At 52.2% G+C, this 20,531-nt stretch overlaps 2 protein-coding genes across 2 annotated transcripts in view; both read left to right on the forward strand.

The window, feature by feature from the left end:
• Positions 1–526: 526 nt before the first annotated feature.
• On the forward strand, positions 527–2,635 carry SLC18A3 (solute carrier family 18 member A3). Its single transcript, XM_039870920.1, has 2 exons — positions 527–744; positions 928–2,635. Exons 1-2 carry the CDS (start codon positions 527–529, stop codon positions 2,633–2,635), a joined length of 1,926 nt encoding a protein of 641 aa, XP_039726854.1.
• A 4,337-nt stretch (positions 2,636–6,972) lies between these two features.
• The window catches only part of CHAT (choline O-acetyltransferase), a 44,767-nt gene continuing 31,208 nt past the window's right edge, over positions 6,973–20,531 (forward strand). Inside the window, exons 1-6 of the mRNA XM_039872453.1 lie at positions 6,973–7,041; positions 9,837–10,028; positions 10,720–10,838; positions 12,391–12,444; positions 13,973–14,153; positions 15,184–15,361. Coding sequence (XP_039728387.1) covers positions 6,976–7,041; positions 9,837–10,028; positions 10,720–10,838; positions 12,391–12,444; positions 13,973–14,153; positions 15,184–15,361 — 790 coding nt within the window. The 5' untranslated portion in view covers positions 6,973–6,975. The remainder of the gene's footprint in view (positions 7,042–9,836; positions 10,029–10,719; positions 10,839–12,390; positions 12,445–13,972; positions 14,154–15,183; positions 15,362–20,531) is intronic.

Consider the following 20,531-nt stretch of genomic DNA (forward strand, 5'->3'; position numbering starts at 1 on the left):
TCCCCTTGGGCTGGAAAGTCGGAGCCCGGCCCAGCAGTCTCTGCGCCTCCCCCTCCCTTCCCAGGGGTGGAAGGGGCCAGGAGGCGGGGCCAGAGGAAGGGTTGGGGGATCTGTACCCTGCGCCCCTCCAGTTACCGCCCCACAATCCAGTTGCTAGAACAGATGGGCACAGTCGCGGCTCACCTCGGGGGCATCTTGCCTGATGTGTGCCAAGATCCAGGCTGAGACGGAGATCTTCAGCCACCGGCGCCCCCCTCTCTCCCGCTGGGCGGGGGAAAAGCAGCCGCTGCGAGCCCCCTCATGGGGGGAGAAGAGCGGGCTCTGACCCCACAGGTCCTAACGGGGGGTTGGGTGGGCAGAAAGCCTGCTCCTCGAACGGAGCACCCATCATCCTCAGGAGCTTGGCTGGGACTCTTTCTGCACCAAGACCCCTTTCTGGGGCTTTCAGCCCTGGCGCTTCTGGTAAGGGGACCCCCGCCCGGCTGCGCTCCGCCCCTGGCCCCCGCCCCGCCGACGTCGTATTAGCATGAGCGACGCAAGTGGCCGGGGCACCACTCGGGGGCCGAGACTCGCCGCGTCACAGCCCCGAGTGAAAAGCAAAAAAAGAGGAGGAGGAGGAGGAGGCAAGAGCCAGTGCGAGGGGAGGGGAAAGCGGCAGCTGGGCGAGCAGCCGGCGGGCGGGCGGCAGCAGCATGCCCCTCGGCCGGTGCGGGCGGCCTCTCAGCGCAGCGGGGGCGGCTCCGGGCACTCCTGAGGCGCAGCGCGCTCAGATTCAGGCCCAGACCCCTCCACACTCCCGCCTTCCCTGACCACCCCTGAACCCAGCGGCAGAGGGTCCTCGGCTCCGCAACGAACAGCGGCAGCGCCTCCGGGACAGGGTCTTGTCTTTCCCAAGACGCAGGCCATGATCCCTGCAGCCACCTGAAGCACAGGGGGCGCTGCGCGGACCGCGCCCCCGAACTTCTGTGCCCTCGTTGCTGCACTGCAGGGCGCCCTAGCCCACCCCCAGCGGAGGTATCTTTGGAAAAGCGGCCGGGTGCGGGTAATGGAACCAGCAGGCCAGGCCCGGGAGGCAGCCACCAAGCTGTCGGAGGCGGTGGGCGCGGCGCTGCAGGAGCCCCGGCGGCAGCGGCGCCTGCTGTTGGTCATCGTGTGCGTGGCGCTCTTCCTGGACAACATGCTGTACATGGTCATCGTGCCCATCGTGCCCGACTACATAGCCCACATGCGCGGCGGCAGCGAGAGCCCCACCCCGACCCCCGAAGTGTGGGTATCCACCATGCTGTCGCCCACTCCGGCCAATGTCAGTGCCAACGTGGTCAACAGCTCAGAGTCCCCGACGGCCGCGTGGCCTGCCGGATCTGCTTTGAGGCCCCGCTACCCTACAGAAAGCGAGGACGTGAAGATTGGAGTGCTGTTTGCCTCCAAGGCCATCCTGCAGCTGCTGGTGAACCCCCTGAGCGGGCCCTTCATCGACCGCATGAGCTACGACGTGCCGCTGTTCATCGGCCTGGGCGTCATGTTCGCCTCCACGGTGCTGTTTGCCTTCGCGGAAGACTACGCCACGCTCTTTGCTGCGCGCAGCCTCCAAGGCCTGGGCTCAGCCTTCGCGGATACGTCCGGCATTGCCATGATCGCCGACAAATATCCTGAGGAACCTGAGCGCAGTCGAGCGTTGGGTGTGGCGCTAGCCTTCATCAGCTTCGGAAGCCTAGTGGCACCACCCTTCGGGGGCATCCTCTACGAGTTCGCAGGCAAGCGCGTGCCTTTTCTGGTGCTCGCCGCTGTGTCGCTGTTCGACGCGCTGTTGCTGTTGGCGGTAGCCAAGCCCTTTTCTGCCGCGGCTCGGGCGCGGGCCAACCTGCCGGTGGGCACGCCCATCTACCGCCTCATGCTGGACCCCTACATCGCTGTGGTAGCCGGCGCGCTCACCACTTGCAACATCCCCCTCGCCTTCCTCGAACCCACCATTGCCACGTGGATGAAGCACACGATGGCGGCATCTGAGTGGGAGATGGGCATGGCCTGGCTGCCGGCCTTCGTGCCACATGTGCTGGGCGTCTACCTCACTGTGCGCCTGGCGGCGCGCTACCCACACCTGCAGTGGCTCTATGGCGCTCTTGGGCTGGCAGTGATTGGCGCCAGCTCGTGCGTGGTGCCCGCCTGCCGCTCCTTCACACCACTCGTGGTCTCGCTGTGCGGCCTCTGCTTCGGCATTGCGCTGGTCGACACAGCCCTGCTGCCCACGCTCGCCTTTCTCGTGGACGTACGCCATGTCTCCGTCTACGGCAGCGTCTACGCCATTGCCGATATCTCCTATTCTGTGGCCTATGCGCTCGGGCCCATAGTGGCGGGCCACATCGTGCACTCGCTCGGCTTTGCGCAGCTTAGCCTTGGCATGGGTCTGGCAAACCTACTCTACGCGCCTGTCTTGCTGCTGCTGCGCAACGTGGGCCTCCTGACGCGTTCCCGCTCCGAGCGCGAAGTGCTGCTGGATGAGCCACCGCAGGGTCTGTACGATGCCATGCGCCTGCGTGAACGGCCTGTGTCCGACCCAGACGGAACTCCTCGCAGCACCTCCGGTCCATTTGACGATTGCGAGGATGACTATAACGACTACTACACCCGCAGCTAACAGCCCCGCTCCTCTTCCAGGCCACGCACCCACTCCCCACCCCTTGAGTCAAGGTTGCTGCTCTGTGAGAGCACTAGCCAGCGCAGGTTCAGGGCCTAACCCTGCAGGGAGTACCCTAGCGCAAGCCCCAGTCTTGACTTCCCCTGCTCTGGTCCCCTAGCCATGACCCTTTTTGTGTCCCTCTCCCTTTCGTCCAGGGGGCGTGGAGCACGGAGGCATGCAAAAGGATGAGCTTCTGGCACAGAATAAGAGGGGCGCGGGCCTGTACCTCGCGGCCACCCTGTATAAAGATGTGCGTTTGACTGTCTCCCTTTTCGTTCCTCCAAGTGCCAACTTTGCCCGCTGCACAGCGGTGTCCTCGGTCCGAATCAATAAACCATATATGTCCGATCCCACGTCTCTTTACTGATGGGGAGTGGGCGGCCAGGTCAGGGCCAGGACGGAAGGGAGGGTGAGTTAGGTCTAACCCCAATCCAGGTCTCAGCCCGGCGGGCACGCGGGGAGTCTGTGGCTTTTTTGCTACTTAGAAAAGGAAATTCGTACAAAAGAAGCAAACCCAACAAGGTCTCTCACCCACAGACATCCTACCTCATATGACTCCCTCAGCCCGCGACAGCCCCGCCCTCCCAAGCCCAGCTCAGTGCCCCAGGGCGCCGCCTTGGGGAGCCTGCGGACCCGCTCCCTCAGGGTCCGTAGGCCCCACCCCTTGAGGACACGCCCTGCGTTAAACACAGAGCTCTGAGACTCCAGGGCTGGGCTTCCCTTGAATTCCGGCATCCAGGCTCCGAAAAGGAGAAGGAGCCAAGCTGCTCTGGGCGAGGTCCGATCTCTAGAAATATGCGTGTGTGACGTGTGTTCGTTAGAGAACCAGGCTCCATCCTACAGGGAGTCGGGGAACAGTTGTTGGTGTGTCTGCTGCGTCCCCGCCTTACGGGTCGGAGTCGCGACTGGAGAGGGTGCGAGTGCTGGAGCTGGTGCCAAACCCCCACCCCCACCCCACCCCTTCCCAATTCTACACCGTCCTGAATGGAAGCAGCCGCCCAGAGCCGTCAGAGACGTCTCCCCACTTTGAGTGCGGGTCCTCAGAAGACCCAGGCCCGCGTTTGTGTGCCACTCCCAGTCCTGGAGCCTGCGGCCTGTTGAAGGCCGCAGAGTCCTCCCATTCCGGCGCGCAGTAAAGGTGGCTTGGTTGAGGAATACCTAAGAGTTAGACAACGCCTGAGAGAATCTGCATGGCTAGTGTGTGTACGTTTGTCGTTGGTCTGCATGTGGGTGGTCTCTTATGTGTTTGTCTGGACAGGGTCTGTCTTTGTGAGTCTGTCTGTATGTGTTTGCTTGTAAGGATCTATGTGTGGGCTGGGGGAGGAGTGCTTTGTCTAGGAGAAGTGCCTGCTTCTGGCTGGTGTTTCTAAGCATCCCCAAGTCTGTATCTCTCCCCACCCCCAACAGTGCTAACAGAGGTGGAAATAAAAAGGAGGGAGGACCTGCAGTGAATAACAAAGAGGTGTTATTATTATTAATTTTGAAAGGAGTTGTAGTAGGGTTTGAGCCTGACCTAGACGGTGCGGAGGGTACAGATCTCCCCAGACCTAACTCTACCCAGCGTTCTGCAGATGCAGCCGCTGCTAGGATAATGGATTTGGGGAGCGCGGGGACTGGGGACTGCTGGGCTGGGGGCAATGGGCATGGGTGGGGCAATGTTCTGCATGCCCTTCTCGGTCCTGGATTCTGCTGCCCTTGTGTAAACTGGTCCGAGCCAGGGCAGGGGACCTAGAGGTGGGATCTCGGAAGGCACCGGGAAGTGGCGGAGGGCGGGGGGAGGGCGCAAGGGAAATAGAGGACATAGAAAGAGAGAGACCAGGGTGGGGCTGGAGAAGGGAGGAAAAGAAAGGAGGGGAGGGAGGAGGAACAGGAGGAGGAGAGGACAGGCGCGGCCAACTCGCTGGCAGCCAGTCGGGAGCCCGCGGGGACGCGGCAACGTCGTCGGAGGCTCTACCACCGACAGAAGCGGCAGCCCGCACCCCCGCTCTGCTGACGTGCCTCCAGATCTCTTCCAGCTCACACTCCCGCCCCGAGTCCTGGTCCGTGAGGTGCAGCGGCGGCCAAGGCGGCAGAGCCGAGCAGAGCAGGTGAGAAGGGCTGGGCTGGCGCGCAGCACGGGAGTAAAGCTCAGGGACCGGAGGGAGGTTCCTTTCAGAGACCGCGCCGGGACAGAGGTCCCAGGACCTGCGGAGTTCTCCAAGTCCTAAACCGCAGCGGCCGTCGGGGGACCGCCAGGAGATTGAGGAATCCAGCGGCTCTAGTGCTTCCTCACGGAGAGTGGGGACAGGGAGTGGGGGAGCTGGACAATAAGACGTTAGGGAGAAAAGGCTTGGTTTGACCATCAGGGCTCCGCGGCTCCACATGAATGTCCTCACTTCTCCTGGACCTCCATCTGCCATGTGCCAAGGTGCAGACCTTCTGTGCCCAGTCGAAAGGCCCGCAGGTCTCACCCCCCACCACTCGGAAGTGCGGGGGCGAGCTCGCCTCTCCTACTCTAGAAGAGGAAGGAGGTGGGGATCTGGCGCCGCCGGCAAGTACGAGCCTGGTCGAAGAGAGTCCCTAGAGCATGTTGAAAGCCTGTGGTGCAGGGCAGAGCTGAGATTGGGTCTCTAGGGCAGAACAGAGATCTCTGCGTGAAGCTTTTGGAAGCCAGGCTGGCGGAGAAAGCATCAAACAGACAGACTGAACACATAGGCACATACACCCTCTAAGCACCAAGGGCCAAGGAGAAACTGCATCTGGAGTAAGGGCCAGGCCCTCCCCTTTAGCCCCTAGGAAACCATCTTGCTTAGCTCTCCTTCCACTCTCCCAGATGGTGGGATCTCTGAGGTCTGACTAGTATCTTCTCGCTATGGTGCTGGCCTAGGACCAGAGCAAGAGAAGGCATGTGCCACCCTGTATCTAAGGCTCTTACCAAGCTGACCTCACCCTTCTTTGTCCCCTCAAAACCCTGCCACACTGTTGGTGGACCCTCACCTGAATACTGCCACTTCTGCAGTGAATAGATGCAGCCCCTACACTCTATGACACTAATGGGTCTGGGGACCACTTAGTCCAGAGGCTCTTGTTCAGTGTCTGCAAGGACTCTACATTCTCTGCCCAACACTTCCAGGCAGCCCAAGGCTTCTCCACCCCCGTGCTGGGTTCATCCATCTTTCTGGATATTCTGTCCTTGGGTACTATGCTCACGCCCAGCCCCAACCTGGACTGTGCCTGCCTGGGGTGAGGATAGGGTAAGGGGTGGAATGGGCTAAGCATCAGTTTTAAGCTCTTGGTAATAAATTAGAGAGGAGTGAGTGGAAAGCATGTGTGTGTGTCTCTACAGGCTTATGCTTAGCTTAGAGGGCTATCTGAGGGTAGAGGGTGAGCCCCACTAGCCTTAAAAATGGACCTTTGTCTCTCTTCGTTTGGCTTACTTTTACTCCTCCTTCGAAATTAATTCACCAGTTTCCAAGCTGAGTCACGTGGCCCCTAGGTGCCTGGGCTGCCCAGCTTTCTTGTATCACCTCCTTCAGCATTCCCATGTCACCTACACTGGGAATCTGCAGACCAGAGACTGCCTAAGTCACAGCCTGTCCAGCAGGCTTCAGGGTCCTCCCTGCCTTGACCACAAGGCAGGCTCTCAATCAGCCCAGAGAGCCTCCTGGAGCCCAGGGTCTTGGAGAGCCTTGTATTCATTCAGGCATATATCCATTCAGACACGCATTCATGTATGCATGCATTTCTATTACTCAGCTCTGCAACACACATCCTACTCTATGCCAGGCACCAGTTAGGTCCCAGAGATGAAACACTGAACATGACAGATATAGTCTTGCCCTGGAGAAGCTCACAGTCTAGTGGGAAAGAGAGGTTTTAATCTTTAAATTACACGTCTATTTGGTACCAGGCAGGAACTCTGCCAATGACCCCTTGTGGATCTGAAGTGGGCAAGGATCTAGAGCCCTGCTCCTTCCCACTTTACCCTGAGGTGGTCAATTGGGCCTGGATGACAGCAGTCTGGTAAAGCAGGTACCAGCTGGAGGGTCACTTCAGGCCCCATATTCCCCTATTTGGGGGCTCAGAGAGGACACTGTGGTCAGAGATGGCTGGTCTGGAGGCCAGGAGATTGAGATCAGACCTACAATGAGACTTGTGTGCACTACTGTCCAGCTCTGGTCTCCTCACAGGGAGTGAGTGGGTGTCAGACTATGGAAGGTGAAGGACTCATGGCAGGTCTACATGGCTGTTGTGCTGATGCCTTCCTGTTTCTTGGTCCTTAGGTCGCACTTCTGCTTTCTCAACCAGAAGTCACCAAGATGCCCATCCTGGAAAAAGCCCCCCATAAGATGGCAGCAAAATCTCCCAGCAGTGAGGAAGAAACTGTGAGTGACTTTTGGAGCCCTCTTTCTCATCCTTGCTCTCCCTACTGACATGCTCTTGTTTCCAGAACAGTCTTGAGTGGGACTGGCCCTCAGCACTTGCCCGGCCCCTAGCCTTGTACTCTCCTGGGCATGAATGAGGTCCAGGCTGAAGCCTTGCCCTGACCCTGTTGAGGAGTCTGGGAAGGCCTAGGTGTGGGGCTGGAAGTAGCTTCACGGGGTGCTAGTTTGGAATACTGACAACCACACTTCCTAACCCCCAAGGTCAGGGAGAGCCCTTGACCAGAGCCAAGTACTCTTTTTATCTCTCAGGACTTTTCCCCACCCTAAGTTTCACTCTCAATAGTTTTGAGCTTAGTGGAGTTCCTTAGGTAAGGCTGAATTCTCTACTCTAAGTCTTGTTGCACCCGAGCTGTTGTCTCTAGTTTAGCCCTGGAGCCTTAGGCACCATCTTTCCCACTGACTTGAGACAAACCACTCCTCCCTGAGCAGGCATTTTCTCTCCTACTCCTCTCACCTTCTAGAGTGATAAAGCAACACATCTGACTACCAGGATGTTGCATGTTGCCACACTTGTCTTCTTGACACCTCCTTGACACCCCCATCCCCCAGGATTCATTTGAAACCCTGATAAGAACTTTCTGGCTTCTCCCATGAAGTTGCTCACCACATGGTCCTATCCATTGCAGCTGACAACACTTCTGTTGTTGCTTCTGCTCCATGATGTGTCCCTCCCTTTGGACTGTGGCTGCCTTGAGAGCAAGCCCTGTCTCTCCATTGAAACTGAGTCTAGCCCAGAGCCTGGATCATGTGCACTGCCCAGGAAATGTGTATTGACCTGAGACTCTAGAGTCCAAGGACCTTCATTAGTATAAGTCCCTGCTTCTGTCCTTATTGTGGGCCAGAAGTCTATGAGAGTCTGGGAGGAGCCCCGAGAGGCTGAGACATCTGACTTTGTTCCTTTTTACCCATCACCAAATCCCCATAACCCAGGCTGAGTCCCAGGGCAGAGTCAGAAGTGGCTTGTTTCTAGCAGAAGCTCCAGCCAGACCTGCTGGTACTCTTGGCAATACCACGAGCTGCACTGAGCTTTCTGTAGGTGCTTGCTCACTCGCTTACCACACAGATCCCCAGACCCCAACAGAAGGGAGAGGGAACTGGCTGAATGGGAGACCTGGACCTGGCTCTCTGGGAGTGGGCTGGACAACCTGAAACGCTGCTCAGACCCATCGAGTGGTCCCCAGGGCAGGAGTAGCCCAGAGTTAACATTAACACCCTCCTTCCTCCCGCTAGGGTAGTGAACTCTGGACACAGGATCAGACATGTGGGGGACTTCCATTCACTCATCAGTGCATATTCATATCAGTCCATCTGCCCAGGGTGGGTGTGGAGGCTCTAGCCTGTGCAGCAGCAGGAGTACAGTGGAGGCAAGCTTTCAACAGGCCCCTTTACTCCACAGTCTACCTGGAGTGGAAATTCACCACCCGCACCATCCCACAGAGGAAAAACCCCTGAAAGAAGGCAACCCGCTATCTGCCAACTTTGTGAAATTTAAGCAATAATATGAAAAGTCCTGGTTTCCAACTAAATAAGGAAGAAAGAAAGGGGATAGAAAAGAGAGCAAGAGAGAAAGGAGAGAATGGCCAAAGAAGAAGGAGCAGTTGGATAAACACTGATTTCAGGTCCCTGCTCTGCCACCAAATTGCTGGCTGACCTTAGACTATCTCTTTACTCTCTCGGTCAAAGTTTTTCCATCTGTCAATAAGGTTAAGCCGTAAAATGGTTGAACATATACGTGAGATCCCTGGTGAACACGGCAGGTAAACTGGGAAGCACAGGGCCCAGACAGGAAGGACATTAGTGGGAAGTTCTACTTAGACTCTCTCCATACTTTGGAGGCCCCCAGAGATTATGGATTTCCTCTTAGGAATCCCTCTGCAGAGATAAGGACAGTAACATCATAACATTTAATGATGTGCTTATTTGGGGCCAGTTGTTTCTCTCTTAATCATCTCTGTGCCCCTCTTAGGTAGAAATCATTATTTATGTCCTATGGATGAGAAAGCTGAGACTTGGAAAAATTAAGAGAGAAAGAACTTCCACTGCACCTTTTCTCTTCCCCTACACCTACATAGAGCAGAATTTTCCTCCTGGAGTTTCATAACTAGGAGAGATTTAATAAAGAACCCAGGGCATGGGTCACTTTCCCAGGAAACATCTTGCAAAATTCTGGTCATTAGGGCAAGCAATGAACTATGTCTCCCACTTTTTTCCTCTATAGAAATCTCTCCATTAGAGTCATAGCCTTTGAGTCCATAGATCAATTGACCAGCAGTCAATATTAATAACAGGACTATTTCATCATAGACCAATTCGTTATGGTTTAAAAGTACTTTTACATCCATGATCTCTATGACCCTCTGAGTGGTAGAGGTTATTATATTATCCCCATCTGATGGGAGGAAACCGAGGCACAGAGGTAGAGATGATTTGCTTAAGATCACACAGCTGGTCAGCTGCAGGGGTCACAGCATGAACCAAGGTCTGTCTGGGTCCAACATCAACGTCTTTTCCTCTATGTTTTGTCCCCTCCTGGGAGCAGAGCAGGGGTATGAAAGAAAGCAAACAGGAACATCTTAAATTCACAGTTCTGAGCGGAGGCCTGGAAACAGATGAGTCCCAGGATAGGGAACAAAGATTGGGGAAGATGGAGACAAACATTGGGCATCAATTTAGGGACAGGTATCGACTACACATAAGGACAGGCATAGCAAGTGCCTGTGAACCCTCTCTTCCAGGGGCTGCCCAAACTCCCAGTGCCCCCACTGCAGCAGACCTTGGCCACTTACCTACGGTGCATGCAGCACCTGGTGCCCAAAGAGCAGTTCAAGAGGAGCCAGGCCATAGTGCAGCGGTTTGGGGCACCTGGTGGCCTTGGGGAGACCCTGCAGCAGAAGCTGCTGGAGCAGCAGGAGAAGACAGCAAACTGGGTAAGAGTTACTGGGAGAAAGTTGACAGGGTAGACAAGGGATCCATGACTGGGAGGCGGGAGGCAGACATGGAGACAGAGGGATTTGGATGAGGGAGAGGTAAGTGAAAAAGATGGGGCAGATGGGGGACAAGAATGGAGGAGAGATGGGGGAGAGTAAGGGACAAAGGTAAGGAACAGACAAACATGATGTGGGAGGTAAAGATGGAGATGAGGGGGACAGATGGGAGAAATAGATGGGAGACAAAGAAGGGCAAGGATGGGGCAGATGGGGACAAGGTTGGGGGATAGATGGGTGACAGGTATGGGGCAGCAGAAGATAGAGATGAGTTCAGGAAAACAGAGAGGGGTGAAAGGCAGGAATGTAAGTCTCATAAGGATGGTCAGGGAACATGGATGAAGCACCAAACAACCAAGATGGGAACCTGAGATGGAGGAAAGGAGAAAGTATGAACCAAGGATGAAGGATAGGCATGTGAGTCGGGAAGCACATGATCCTAGCAGAAGGATCTTAGAACTCAGTGCATGTTTGTGGAATGAATGAATGAAAAAAGTGCATGATCCAGTAAAGTGTCCCAGTTGTCCCTCGGGGCTGCCAGGAAGGGACTGGTACACAGGTAAGGTGCCCTTGTTTGGAGGGGTGTACATGGTCCATAGGGTTAAGGGCACCCCTTTTGCACTCTCCCCCACAGGTGTCTGAGTACTGGCTGAATGATATGTATCTCAACAACCGCTTGGCCCTGCCTGTCAACTCCAGCCCAGCTGTGATATTTGCCCGGCAACACTTCCAGGACACCAATGATCAGCTAAGGTGAGGTCACTGTGCTCCTGGGCTTGCATCTTGGGAGTCTGCCTTGGGGAAGGGTCCTGTACCCAGCACCAGGAACAAAAGGCCAAAGCTTGTGCCTTTGCAGAGCTTTCTGAGGCCAAATGGCCCCAAGACAGCAGCTGTCCAGGTCGCGGGGTCAGAAAGGAGGTTGTGTGTGAGGAACAAATACAAAGTCTTCCTCAGAATGTATTTATTTGAGATGGATGGGCACTAATGGACAGCATGGGCCCCAAGGTGTTCCCATTGCAGTCGGCCTGACTGAGGCTCTAGGGGGAGGTGGGTACCCTCTGACCCTGCCAGTGCTGGGACTTGTCAGTGGGACACACTGCCCCAGGTGATCTGGGAGACCTCTGCTGCCCTCCAGCCCCCAGCTCTAAACAGAGGTTCCAATGGGGTGGAAATGGTTCCTTTCTGCAAGCCACCTTCGCCAGATCCTGTGCCATCTGCTGAAATTTCAGAGCTCACTGAGCTGCTGGACTGGCCTCTGGGCCCAAAGATGACAATGGAGGGGCCACTTATGCAGGGGTGGGGCAGGGAGGAAGGTCTTTCTGCAGTAGTCACTCAGACCCAAATCCAGGTCTCTGGTTTTAAGACCTGAAGGGAGCATGACATAGGGACCTTTCATAGGGAGGAAAAGAACAAGAGGCGGGGCCCACCTTGCCTACGAATAAGGCTCAGCTATGCTTGGAAGATCCATACCCGCTCCTTCTTCACCTAGACCAGCCCAATCGTCTGGGGCAGTCTTCCCCCTTCCCCTGGGATAAACAAAGTGCATGAATGGGTGAATGACTTTTAAAAACAGTTATCAAAATTTCATCCTAGTGAGCATTTTTCTCCTGATGCAATTAAGCCAGGGTTTGTCATCCATGAACAGTTAAGGTGACATGGTTCCATGGTATGGTCCTCTAATATCTTTTTTATTCCCAGCACCCACTTTATTTTTCATTAGCATTTAGAGAACCAAATTATTGACTTTGCCCAGGAGATTGGATTTCCCGATGCAAAACCCTGGGATCTTGGTCCAGTCCTGCCCCAGCATGAGCCTTTCCTAGGAAGAACCCCATCCCTGACCATCAAGCCCTCTCTTGACTGCTCTGTGGCCTCTCCTGGCTTCCTCTCTTTCTTCCTCCTCATCATTCATTTTCCAGTTTCCTCTCCTCCCTGAAGTTCTCTCCATGAGAACACTTTTTAATCTAAAGCTTGTGAGGGACTGACAGCATGGAGTGGGAGAGTGGCAGGAATCCCATCTGATTAGGACACCACAAAGACCTGGTATCTGGTGGGTGGTCACTGAATTTGGGGAATGGGGCGGGGAGAGAGAGAGAGAGAGAGAGACAGAGAGAGAGACAGAGAGACAGAGAGACAGAGAATGAGAGAGAGAGAGAGAAGAGAGAGCGAGCAAACTATAGAGGGAGAAGGGAGGAAGGAAGTGGGGAGGGAGAAAGAGAAAGGAAAGGAGGGAGAAGAAGGTTGAAGGGAGGGAGGGAGCCTGGGCCCCTGAAAGGAGAGGCTAAGGCCTCATCTCTCTCTGCAGGTTTGCTGCCAATCTCATCTCTGGTATACTCAACTACAAGGCGCTGCTGGACAGGTAGGACTGGGCCCAGCCTGAAAAGGGTAGTGCCCTGTTCCAGCACAGCCTGTTGATTCACCTCTCTCCATCCCACACTAGACAAGGAGCTCCAGAAGGCAGGGACCTTGTCTTTTTTCAGCTCTGTGTTCCTGGTTCCTGTGTTCCTGTCACTGAACCCCATCTACCTCTCAGCATCAGGATGACCTTTACCCTAGCTGGCCCAACCATTAACAGTTCCTTTTCCTGGGATAAGCACTGTCCTTCCTTGATATCTTTAAAATAATGCCCTTCCTCAATCCCTTGTATATACACACTTGTATGTGTATCAGGAATCTAGTGAACACATGAGAAGGTGGCAAAGGGAGAGTTGCTGGAGAGAGGCATGGTGAGTCAGCCTTGCTACCTGCTACTCAAGGAGAATGGTCTCCTCAGTCTGAGCCTGCTTACTCAGCTTCAACCCCACTGGCTTCCTTTCTACATTAAACTGGTGTTCATCAAATAATCTGTGAAGAACTAACATATTTTTGAATTTTATAAAATGTTTGTAAAACATTACAAAAGTGAATTATTAGAAAGTACAAAATATGAGACCACTTGTTTTATTATTAGAGTCAATGGACATAAAATTCCTCTGCTTGATTGATGCAAAAGTTTCTGAAAGCCCCCTCTGGATTTCTATACTCACTCTGTCATGTGTTGGTCATTACAGCTCAGTTTAATACCTGCACTTGGAGCAGCAGGGCTGTGGTGTACTCACCTGGCCCACCTCAATGGGCCCCAGCTCTAGTCATGGCTGCCTCTAATCCTTAGGGCTCAGCTCACACGTCTGGTCATCAGTGAGATTGCTCCTGGCCCCTCTTCCTTGTCACCCTGGCTCACTACCTGAAACCCTCCTGTTTACCAGTCTGCTGCTTGTTGTCTGTGCCCAACCTAAATATCCCAAGACCTGTACCCTATTAGAGCAGGAAACTCATGTTTTCTTTGCCACTGTTTCTTCAGATCCCAGAATGGTGCCTGGCTCAGAGGAGCGCTCAAAAACATTTGTTGTCTGAAAGGGTGGAAGGAAGGAAGGGGAGTGAGATAGTGGGGGAGAAATAAGAGGAGGAGAAAGGGGGAGAGGGAGAAAGGAAAGACACAAAATATGCTGAGACCACAGGAGAAAGAGTTTTCTGCCTTGAATTCAGAGGAGGCTTCTAGAAGAAGTCATGAAGGAGTAAGCTCTTGGAGGAGTAGAAGGGGTTTTCTAAACAGATTAGCTAAGCACAGGGTGGGGTGAAGGCATGCCAAGCAAAGATCAGCATGAGCAAAGGCACAGAGGGCTAAAATGGCAAGATCTGCACTGTAGTACTTGAGACGGGTGAGGAAACCCTGAGGGTCTCCTTGGCCATACAAATCGGGCATTATAGTACTTTAAAAAGTGGAGAGTCAAACTCTTTGACTGCCATTGTACTGCAGTTCTAGTTTTTGTGCCCTGCTTTGCCTAATCAAGTTAGGGCTGGATGGTTAGTAGAACCAATTCTGATTCTCCGCCTCTCTCCCCCTCCAGCCATTCCATCCCCACTGACTGTGCCAAAGGCCAGCAGTCAGGGCAGCAGCTCTGTATGAAGCAATACTATGGGCTCTTCTCCTCCTACCGGCTCCCTGGCCACACACAGGACACATTGGTGGCCCAGAAGAGCAGTGTCATGCCCGAGCCGGAGCACATCATTGTGGCCTGCTGCAACCAGGTAAGCAGCCCCTTGCTGCTGCAGCCTCTTGGGCTTGGGGAGGGCACACATGTGCTCATCCATTCCTGCTTTTCCAAGGGTACTCATAGCCCTCTCCCAGAGTCTCACAGTGACCTGGGCCAGAGTGGCCCCAAAGTGGGACCTCCTGACTCCTAGTCAGTCCCATTTCTCTCTACTGGTTAGATTTTAAGAATGAGGAGAGTCATCTATTGAGAACACTGTCCATGGGCTCCCATTCCATCCTTAACCAGGTCAGGTCAAAAGAGCTACTTGAATGGATGGGCTGAGGGTCGTTAATGAGACCCAGCATGGCCTCAGCCCCTCCACATGTAGTCACTGAGGCTGTGGCCTTCCTGGAGACTATACACAGGCAGATGGACAGCTTTACAGACTGACTATTGAAGGCTTCTTTGATCTTTTTTCTCCACTCACCAGGATGTTTGAGATCTATCCCCGTAGCTGTATCGAGAACTAGTTCATTCCTTTTAACTACTAGGTAGACATGCTCTGGATAGGTACATTTTACTTAGTTATTACCTACTGGAGACATTTAGGCTCTACCATCTTGCTGCAAACAAGGCTGATATACACATTCTTGTATAGGTCTTCTGGCACTAGGGTATGTTTCTTTAAGCCATAGGCTAAAGTATGTATTTATAAGTACAATTACTGAGTCATAGGGTATGCACATTTTTAGCAATGATAGACACAGCCTCCTCCAACAGTGGTTGTACCAATCTATACTCAATTCCCCCACAAACATGATAGTTTTACATGAACTAGGAACCACAAAATCAAATGTTCTTTTAGCTAAGTTTAATCTGGACTTCTTTGATTTGAAGTAGCTTGGAGTCCAGTACCGCTGACAGAGTTGGGTTGGTCCCAAATTGTGACTATTCAGAGCCATCACATACTTCAGAGACCTTGGGCCTGAGCATCCCCATCCGTTCTCACCTGTGAAGGCTCAGTGAAGGCCTGGCGCCTTGGGCCAGTTGCCATGAGTGACATGTTTGACCTGTTTCCCCTACAGTTCTTTGTCTTGGATGTTGTCATTAATTTCCGCCGTCTCAGTGAGGGGGATCTGTTCACTCAGTTGAGAAAGATAGTCAAAATGGCTTCCAACGAGGATGAACGTTTGCCTCCAATCGGCCTGCTGACATCAGACGGGAGGAGCGAGTGGGCTGAGGCCAGGACGGTCCTCGTGAAAGGTCAGCAGTAGTGTCCAGCACATCTCCACACTCATCTCATCCTCTCACGCCCATTGGCTTTCCCTCCTCCAGGGTCAGGCACCATGCCTCATCCCCATTTGCCATTGCATGGGGGGCTCAGGCCTCCCTCCAACTCAGGACCTGGCAACAAGTTCTGCTGTCGGACGATACACCTTGACGCTGACCCTCTTATTTCAGCTTTCTGGGTGAGGCTGATTAGCACTGGAATCCTGGCTTGTCTGGGAATACTGGGCAAGGGAAGATTTTGAGCTGGAAGGAGGCTGGCTATAATTAAGCAGTTGTGTTTTTCTTGTGGGCAGGGATCATTCTCATTTAAGGGGTCTGTGTCACTGGGAGAGCTGTCAGATGGGGATTTGGGAGGGAGCTCACTTCTGGAAGGGTGGTTGGTTGCCTCCTTCATGTGATTTCTTGGTCCTAGAACTTCTCATTTTCAAGCTGACCTTATCCTTTGGACTGGCTGCTCCCTTTGTGAATGTTTCCAAGCATCCCTATAAGAAAGCTAGTAATAGTCTTAACATTTTTAAATCATACTTCTGGAAACTACTTTTCAAATCCAAAGCCAGTCATATTCCCAGGAACTGGATGGAGAGCCTACCTTTCTTGCATAGGCTAGAGATTCTTGGATGACAGATGAGACTTCTGTGAGCCTCCATCTACCACTCGGGCTTTCACTTGGCTCAGTGTCCATCAAGACTCCCTGAGTGTCTGTAAGCTGAGGACCTGGCCTAGGCCTGGGGAGTATAAGAGGCAGAGAGGATGAAAACTTTACCCCCAAGCCCACTTGAAAGAAACAGAGGAAAAGAGGGCTTGCAGGAGCAGGTTCAAATACATGGTAATGTGACATCTATCCACTTAACATAATAGACACAGCAGGTGCCAAATAAATGCTTCAAGACTTCAGAGTGAGAAGGGAGCCCTTCCAATTGGGAGGCTTTAGAAAGGCTTCTTTAGAAGAGGTGGGAATTGAGCAAAGTCCTGTGACATAAGTGAGAGAGGCAGGAGAGAAGGATAGCATCCAGAATGGCAAACTGACTGTGGGCAAAACCAGCAGGCCAGCAGCGATGCGCCTGCCCTACCATGAGGCAAAGATGGCCATACTGGTCATACCGGGAGAATAAGAAGGCAGCAGGACCTGGCTCTCTGGCAAGAGGTACTTAGATTTTCTGGTCCCTCTCCCTAGAAAGTTCTTCTCACAGGATTGGCTGGCTCTTTGCACCATCTAGATCTCACCTCAGGTGTTACCACCTTAGGCCCTCCTTGAGCATCCCTCTCCTAATATACTCTGACTGCATTTCTCACTCTCATTTGTTTGAGTCGTGCTGATTATCTGCCTTCCTCTTCCAGTCAATAAAGTCCAGGAAGGGCCTTATCTATTTGGTTTAATTTTTGAATCTGCCATGCCAAGCACAGTAAGGGCCCAATTATATTTGTTCAATAAAAGAATGAAGGGCTACTAAATATACTAGGCCCCAGACTTATTTCTCACTTACCAATTAAGTATTCTTTCATCCAGTTATTGGGCACCTATGAATGCTTCTTCCTAAATCAGGGACTACGCAGGCCACCAGGAGGTATGAGAACTGAGCTCGTTCTCATAGACCTAACCAAGTTGAGGAATTAATAATTTATCATTTGAAAGTGAGTTAATTCCCTCAGGAGACCATGTTGTAATCAAATCCCACTCTTCTCCTCTCCAGGAACAGCCTGAGGCATCAAAATAATCGCTTCTGCTTCCAGTACAGTTTCCACTTTATTAGCAGGCCAGGCCAAGTCATCTCCCTGCTCATGATTGCCTTGAGGTCTCAGGGCTTGGACTGCACTAATCAGAATTAATTTGTTAATGGATTTTGATCTGGATTTCTAATGGAAGTGCTGTTTCTAAGGGATGTGTGACAGAAAGGAGGGGCACATGCACCTTCCCTTCAGAAGTCCGATTAACCCAGTTAGCACTGACTGTATCATCTGCATAGCAGAAAACCAGTCCTTTACAAAGCCCTCCTCTCTGGAATGGCCACCCCACTTCCCAAGAAGGCAGATGGGGAAACCATTTAGGAAATGATTTCTGTATAAAAGTGAAAGATTATAGCAGCTTGGGCTAGAGTTGAGAGGGAAAGACATGGGTAAGGTCTACATATATTTCAAAGTAGAAGAAGAAGGAAAAGAGAAGTGGCAAAGTCTCCTAAGCTTTAGTTTGAGCAACTGAGTGGATGGTGGTACGATTCACGGAGGTGGGAAACAGGTGGGGAAGTGGCTACAGCATGGAGAAGTTCTTTCCAATTATGTCAGGTTTGAGATGCTTTGAGTCATCCAACTGGAGACATCAAATTAGATCTATGTGTCTGAGCCTCAAGACAGAGGTCAGTACAGAGTTATAAATTTGAGAGCCATCAGCACATAAGTGATATTTAAAGTCATGGACCTGGGTGAGATCATCTAGAAGCAAAAGAACGGGGCCTCGGAGGTCAGGTAGAGAAAGATGCAAAAGGAATCAAATGAGTCACAACAATCCAAGATGGAATGAGGGAGTGGCCAACCACTTGGAATACTGCTGAGAGCTCAAGGAAGAGTCATTGGTGACCTTCACAGAGGTCAGACTGGAGTAGTGGGAAGAGTGAATGGTTGTAGGCTGATGGATGTGATCCAAAAGCAGGGAGAAATTGTTGATGAGGTCAATAAGTAGCATCAGTAAGTGTGGATGGCTCTTTCACAGTTTGGTTTTAAAAGGAGCAGAAAAATGGAGAAATTGCTGGAAAAGGAAGGGGATCAAGGAAAGTGTTTTTAGTAGGAGAGGCAAGGGCATGGTTGCATGTAGACAAATTCATGGAGTTAATCCCATAAGAGAATTATTAATGAGGAGAGAGAAGGTCAATGGAAAGATGGAATTCTTGCAACAGGGATGTGTGACAGAAAGGAGGGGCACATGCACCTTCCCTTCAGAAGTCCGATTAATCCAGTTAGCACTGACTGTATCATCTGCATAGCAGAAAACCAGTCCTTCACACAGAAAACCAGTCCTGGAATTCTTGAAACAGAGCCCAGAGAAAAAGAAGCTTTTGGTTTGTGCAAGGAAAACAGAAACCTGGGTCCGAGATACATAAGATTGTGCTATGGTAGTGGGAGAATGAGGAGGTTCCCGACTGGTGACTTCTGGTCTCAGATCGACAGAGCCACATCCATGAGCTGAGAGGCAGGGGACGAAATTCTGGAGATGAAAGAGAACACATGAAATAGGCTTTCAGAAAGTGGGAAAGAGAACTTACTCATATTTGAGGACTTGTGATCATACATTTTAGGAGAAAAAAATTAGCATTGTTTTGCACCATCCCCCACCCCCACTCCCCACAATGTTCAGCTCTTCAGGTTCAGGCAAGGAGTAGGTGGGTGAATCACCAGTTTTGGACAAAGCTGGTGAATATGACCAAGGGAAGGGTGTGTGTGACAAGGAAACAGTTATAATGTTGGAACCTGAACTCAGTAAGGAGGCATAGTAGTCTGCTCCAGCTGCCATAACAAAGTACCATACACTGAGTGGCTTAAACAACAGGAATTTATTTTCTCACAGCTCTGGAAGCTAGCGATCTGAGATTAAAGTATCAACAGGGTTAGTTTCTTCTGAGGCCTGCCTCCTTGGCTTGCGGATGGCTGTCTTCTCCTTGTGTCTTCACATGGTCTTTTCTTTGTGAATGTCTGTGTCCTAATCTCTTCTTCGTATAAGGACATTAGTCATGTTGGATTAGGGCCCACCCTAATAACCTGAACTCATTTTACCTTAATTACCTCAATAAAGACCTCACTCCCAAATACAGTCTCATTCTGAGGTACTGGGAATTAGGACTTCAATTTAGGAATTTTGGGAGGACACAATTCAGCCCATGACAGAAAGGAAGTGAAAGACAGACGTGGATGATGGATAGTCGAAATAGGTAGTGGGGCCGATGGTTTTTGGGGTATCAGTGAAATAAGTCAAGAGTATGGGATGTTTGAAACTGAGACTTCAGTGGGGGTAGTTCCTGGTAGTGATAGTTCCAAGATATGATTGCAGGAGTGGATGCTGAGGCTAGACTGTCAAAGTTGGGAGGTTGAGAGGCTGAGAGAGGAAGATTAGGCCTGGGTCATCCACAAGGACATTCAAGCTACCTGAATGATGATTGGGCACAGGGATATGTACCCCCAGGGACTGCCTCCAGTTGAGGCAGAAGGTGAACAGAACACTTTCAGAAGAGATTACTGATGCAGGGAACCAGCCATCACTAGCCAGGCATCATGAAGGAATCAGGAAAGAGGAAAGGAGAAGGGGTGAGGGCTGAGCCCATGCAGAGGCCACTGGAGCATCAGGGCATGGGAGTGCCAGTGACAGACCTAGGGGCAGTTGTCATCATTCTAAACAATGCTCCCAACCCCTTAACTTCTGGGACGTTATTCTCTCCTAGTTCCAGGAATGCCTACCTGGCTGGAGTTGGGGTGGAAACACATTTCCAGCCCATAGCAGTATCATAATTGACACCTTGAGGTGGGTGCTTTTCAGGGCATCACAACTGAAATCCTATGGTCTTCATCTCCCTTCCGGAGACCTGGGCAGAGACCAGGCAGGTGTCATCCTGCAAGAGACCTTGGCCAAGCTGATTTCCTTTTGTCTTGGTGGAGCTCAGATGAAATCTGTACCTGAATTCTCAGAGGGTCAACTGAGGCCCTGCAGGACAGGTTGATTTCATCACTCCTTTCTCCTTGAGAGAAGAGGTGGTCCACTCTCTCTATGAGTTCTCAGGCTCCTCAATCTGACTCTACTTCTGTGACAATAAAAGAGTGGAGCTCACAGAGGTCCAGTAACTGCCACTGTGGCACAGCTCACAAGCGATGGAGCCAGGTGTCTGCAGCAAAGCCTATGCCCTCACTCTGTGCCCAGTGTCTCCATACCCCCACAGCCTCTCACACAGAGCTTCTCACACAGAGTTCACTGAGATCATGGTGCAGGACATATGTGTGTATCCACAGCTGGATCATCCATAGCCAATGCTGAGAGCCCTCCTGGGGGTCTAAGAGCTCCAAGCCACACCAGGACCATCACTGTCTTCAGAAGCCTGCGGTCTTTGTTTGGGAGACTGGAATAAGTAGAATTGTTAGGACAAAAGTAGATGGAATAAAATCAAAG

Source organism: Pteropus medius, unplaced genomic scaffold, assembly GCF_902729225.1.
Source record: "Pteropus medius unplaced genomic scaffold, Ma_sr-lr_union100, whole genome shotgun sequence".
Taxonomy (NCBI): domain Eukaryota; kingdom Metazoa; phylum Chordata; class Mammalia; order Chiroptera; family Pteropodidae; genus Pteropus; species Pteropus medius.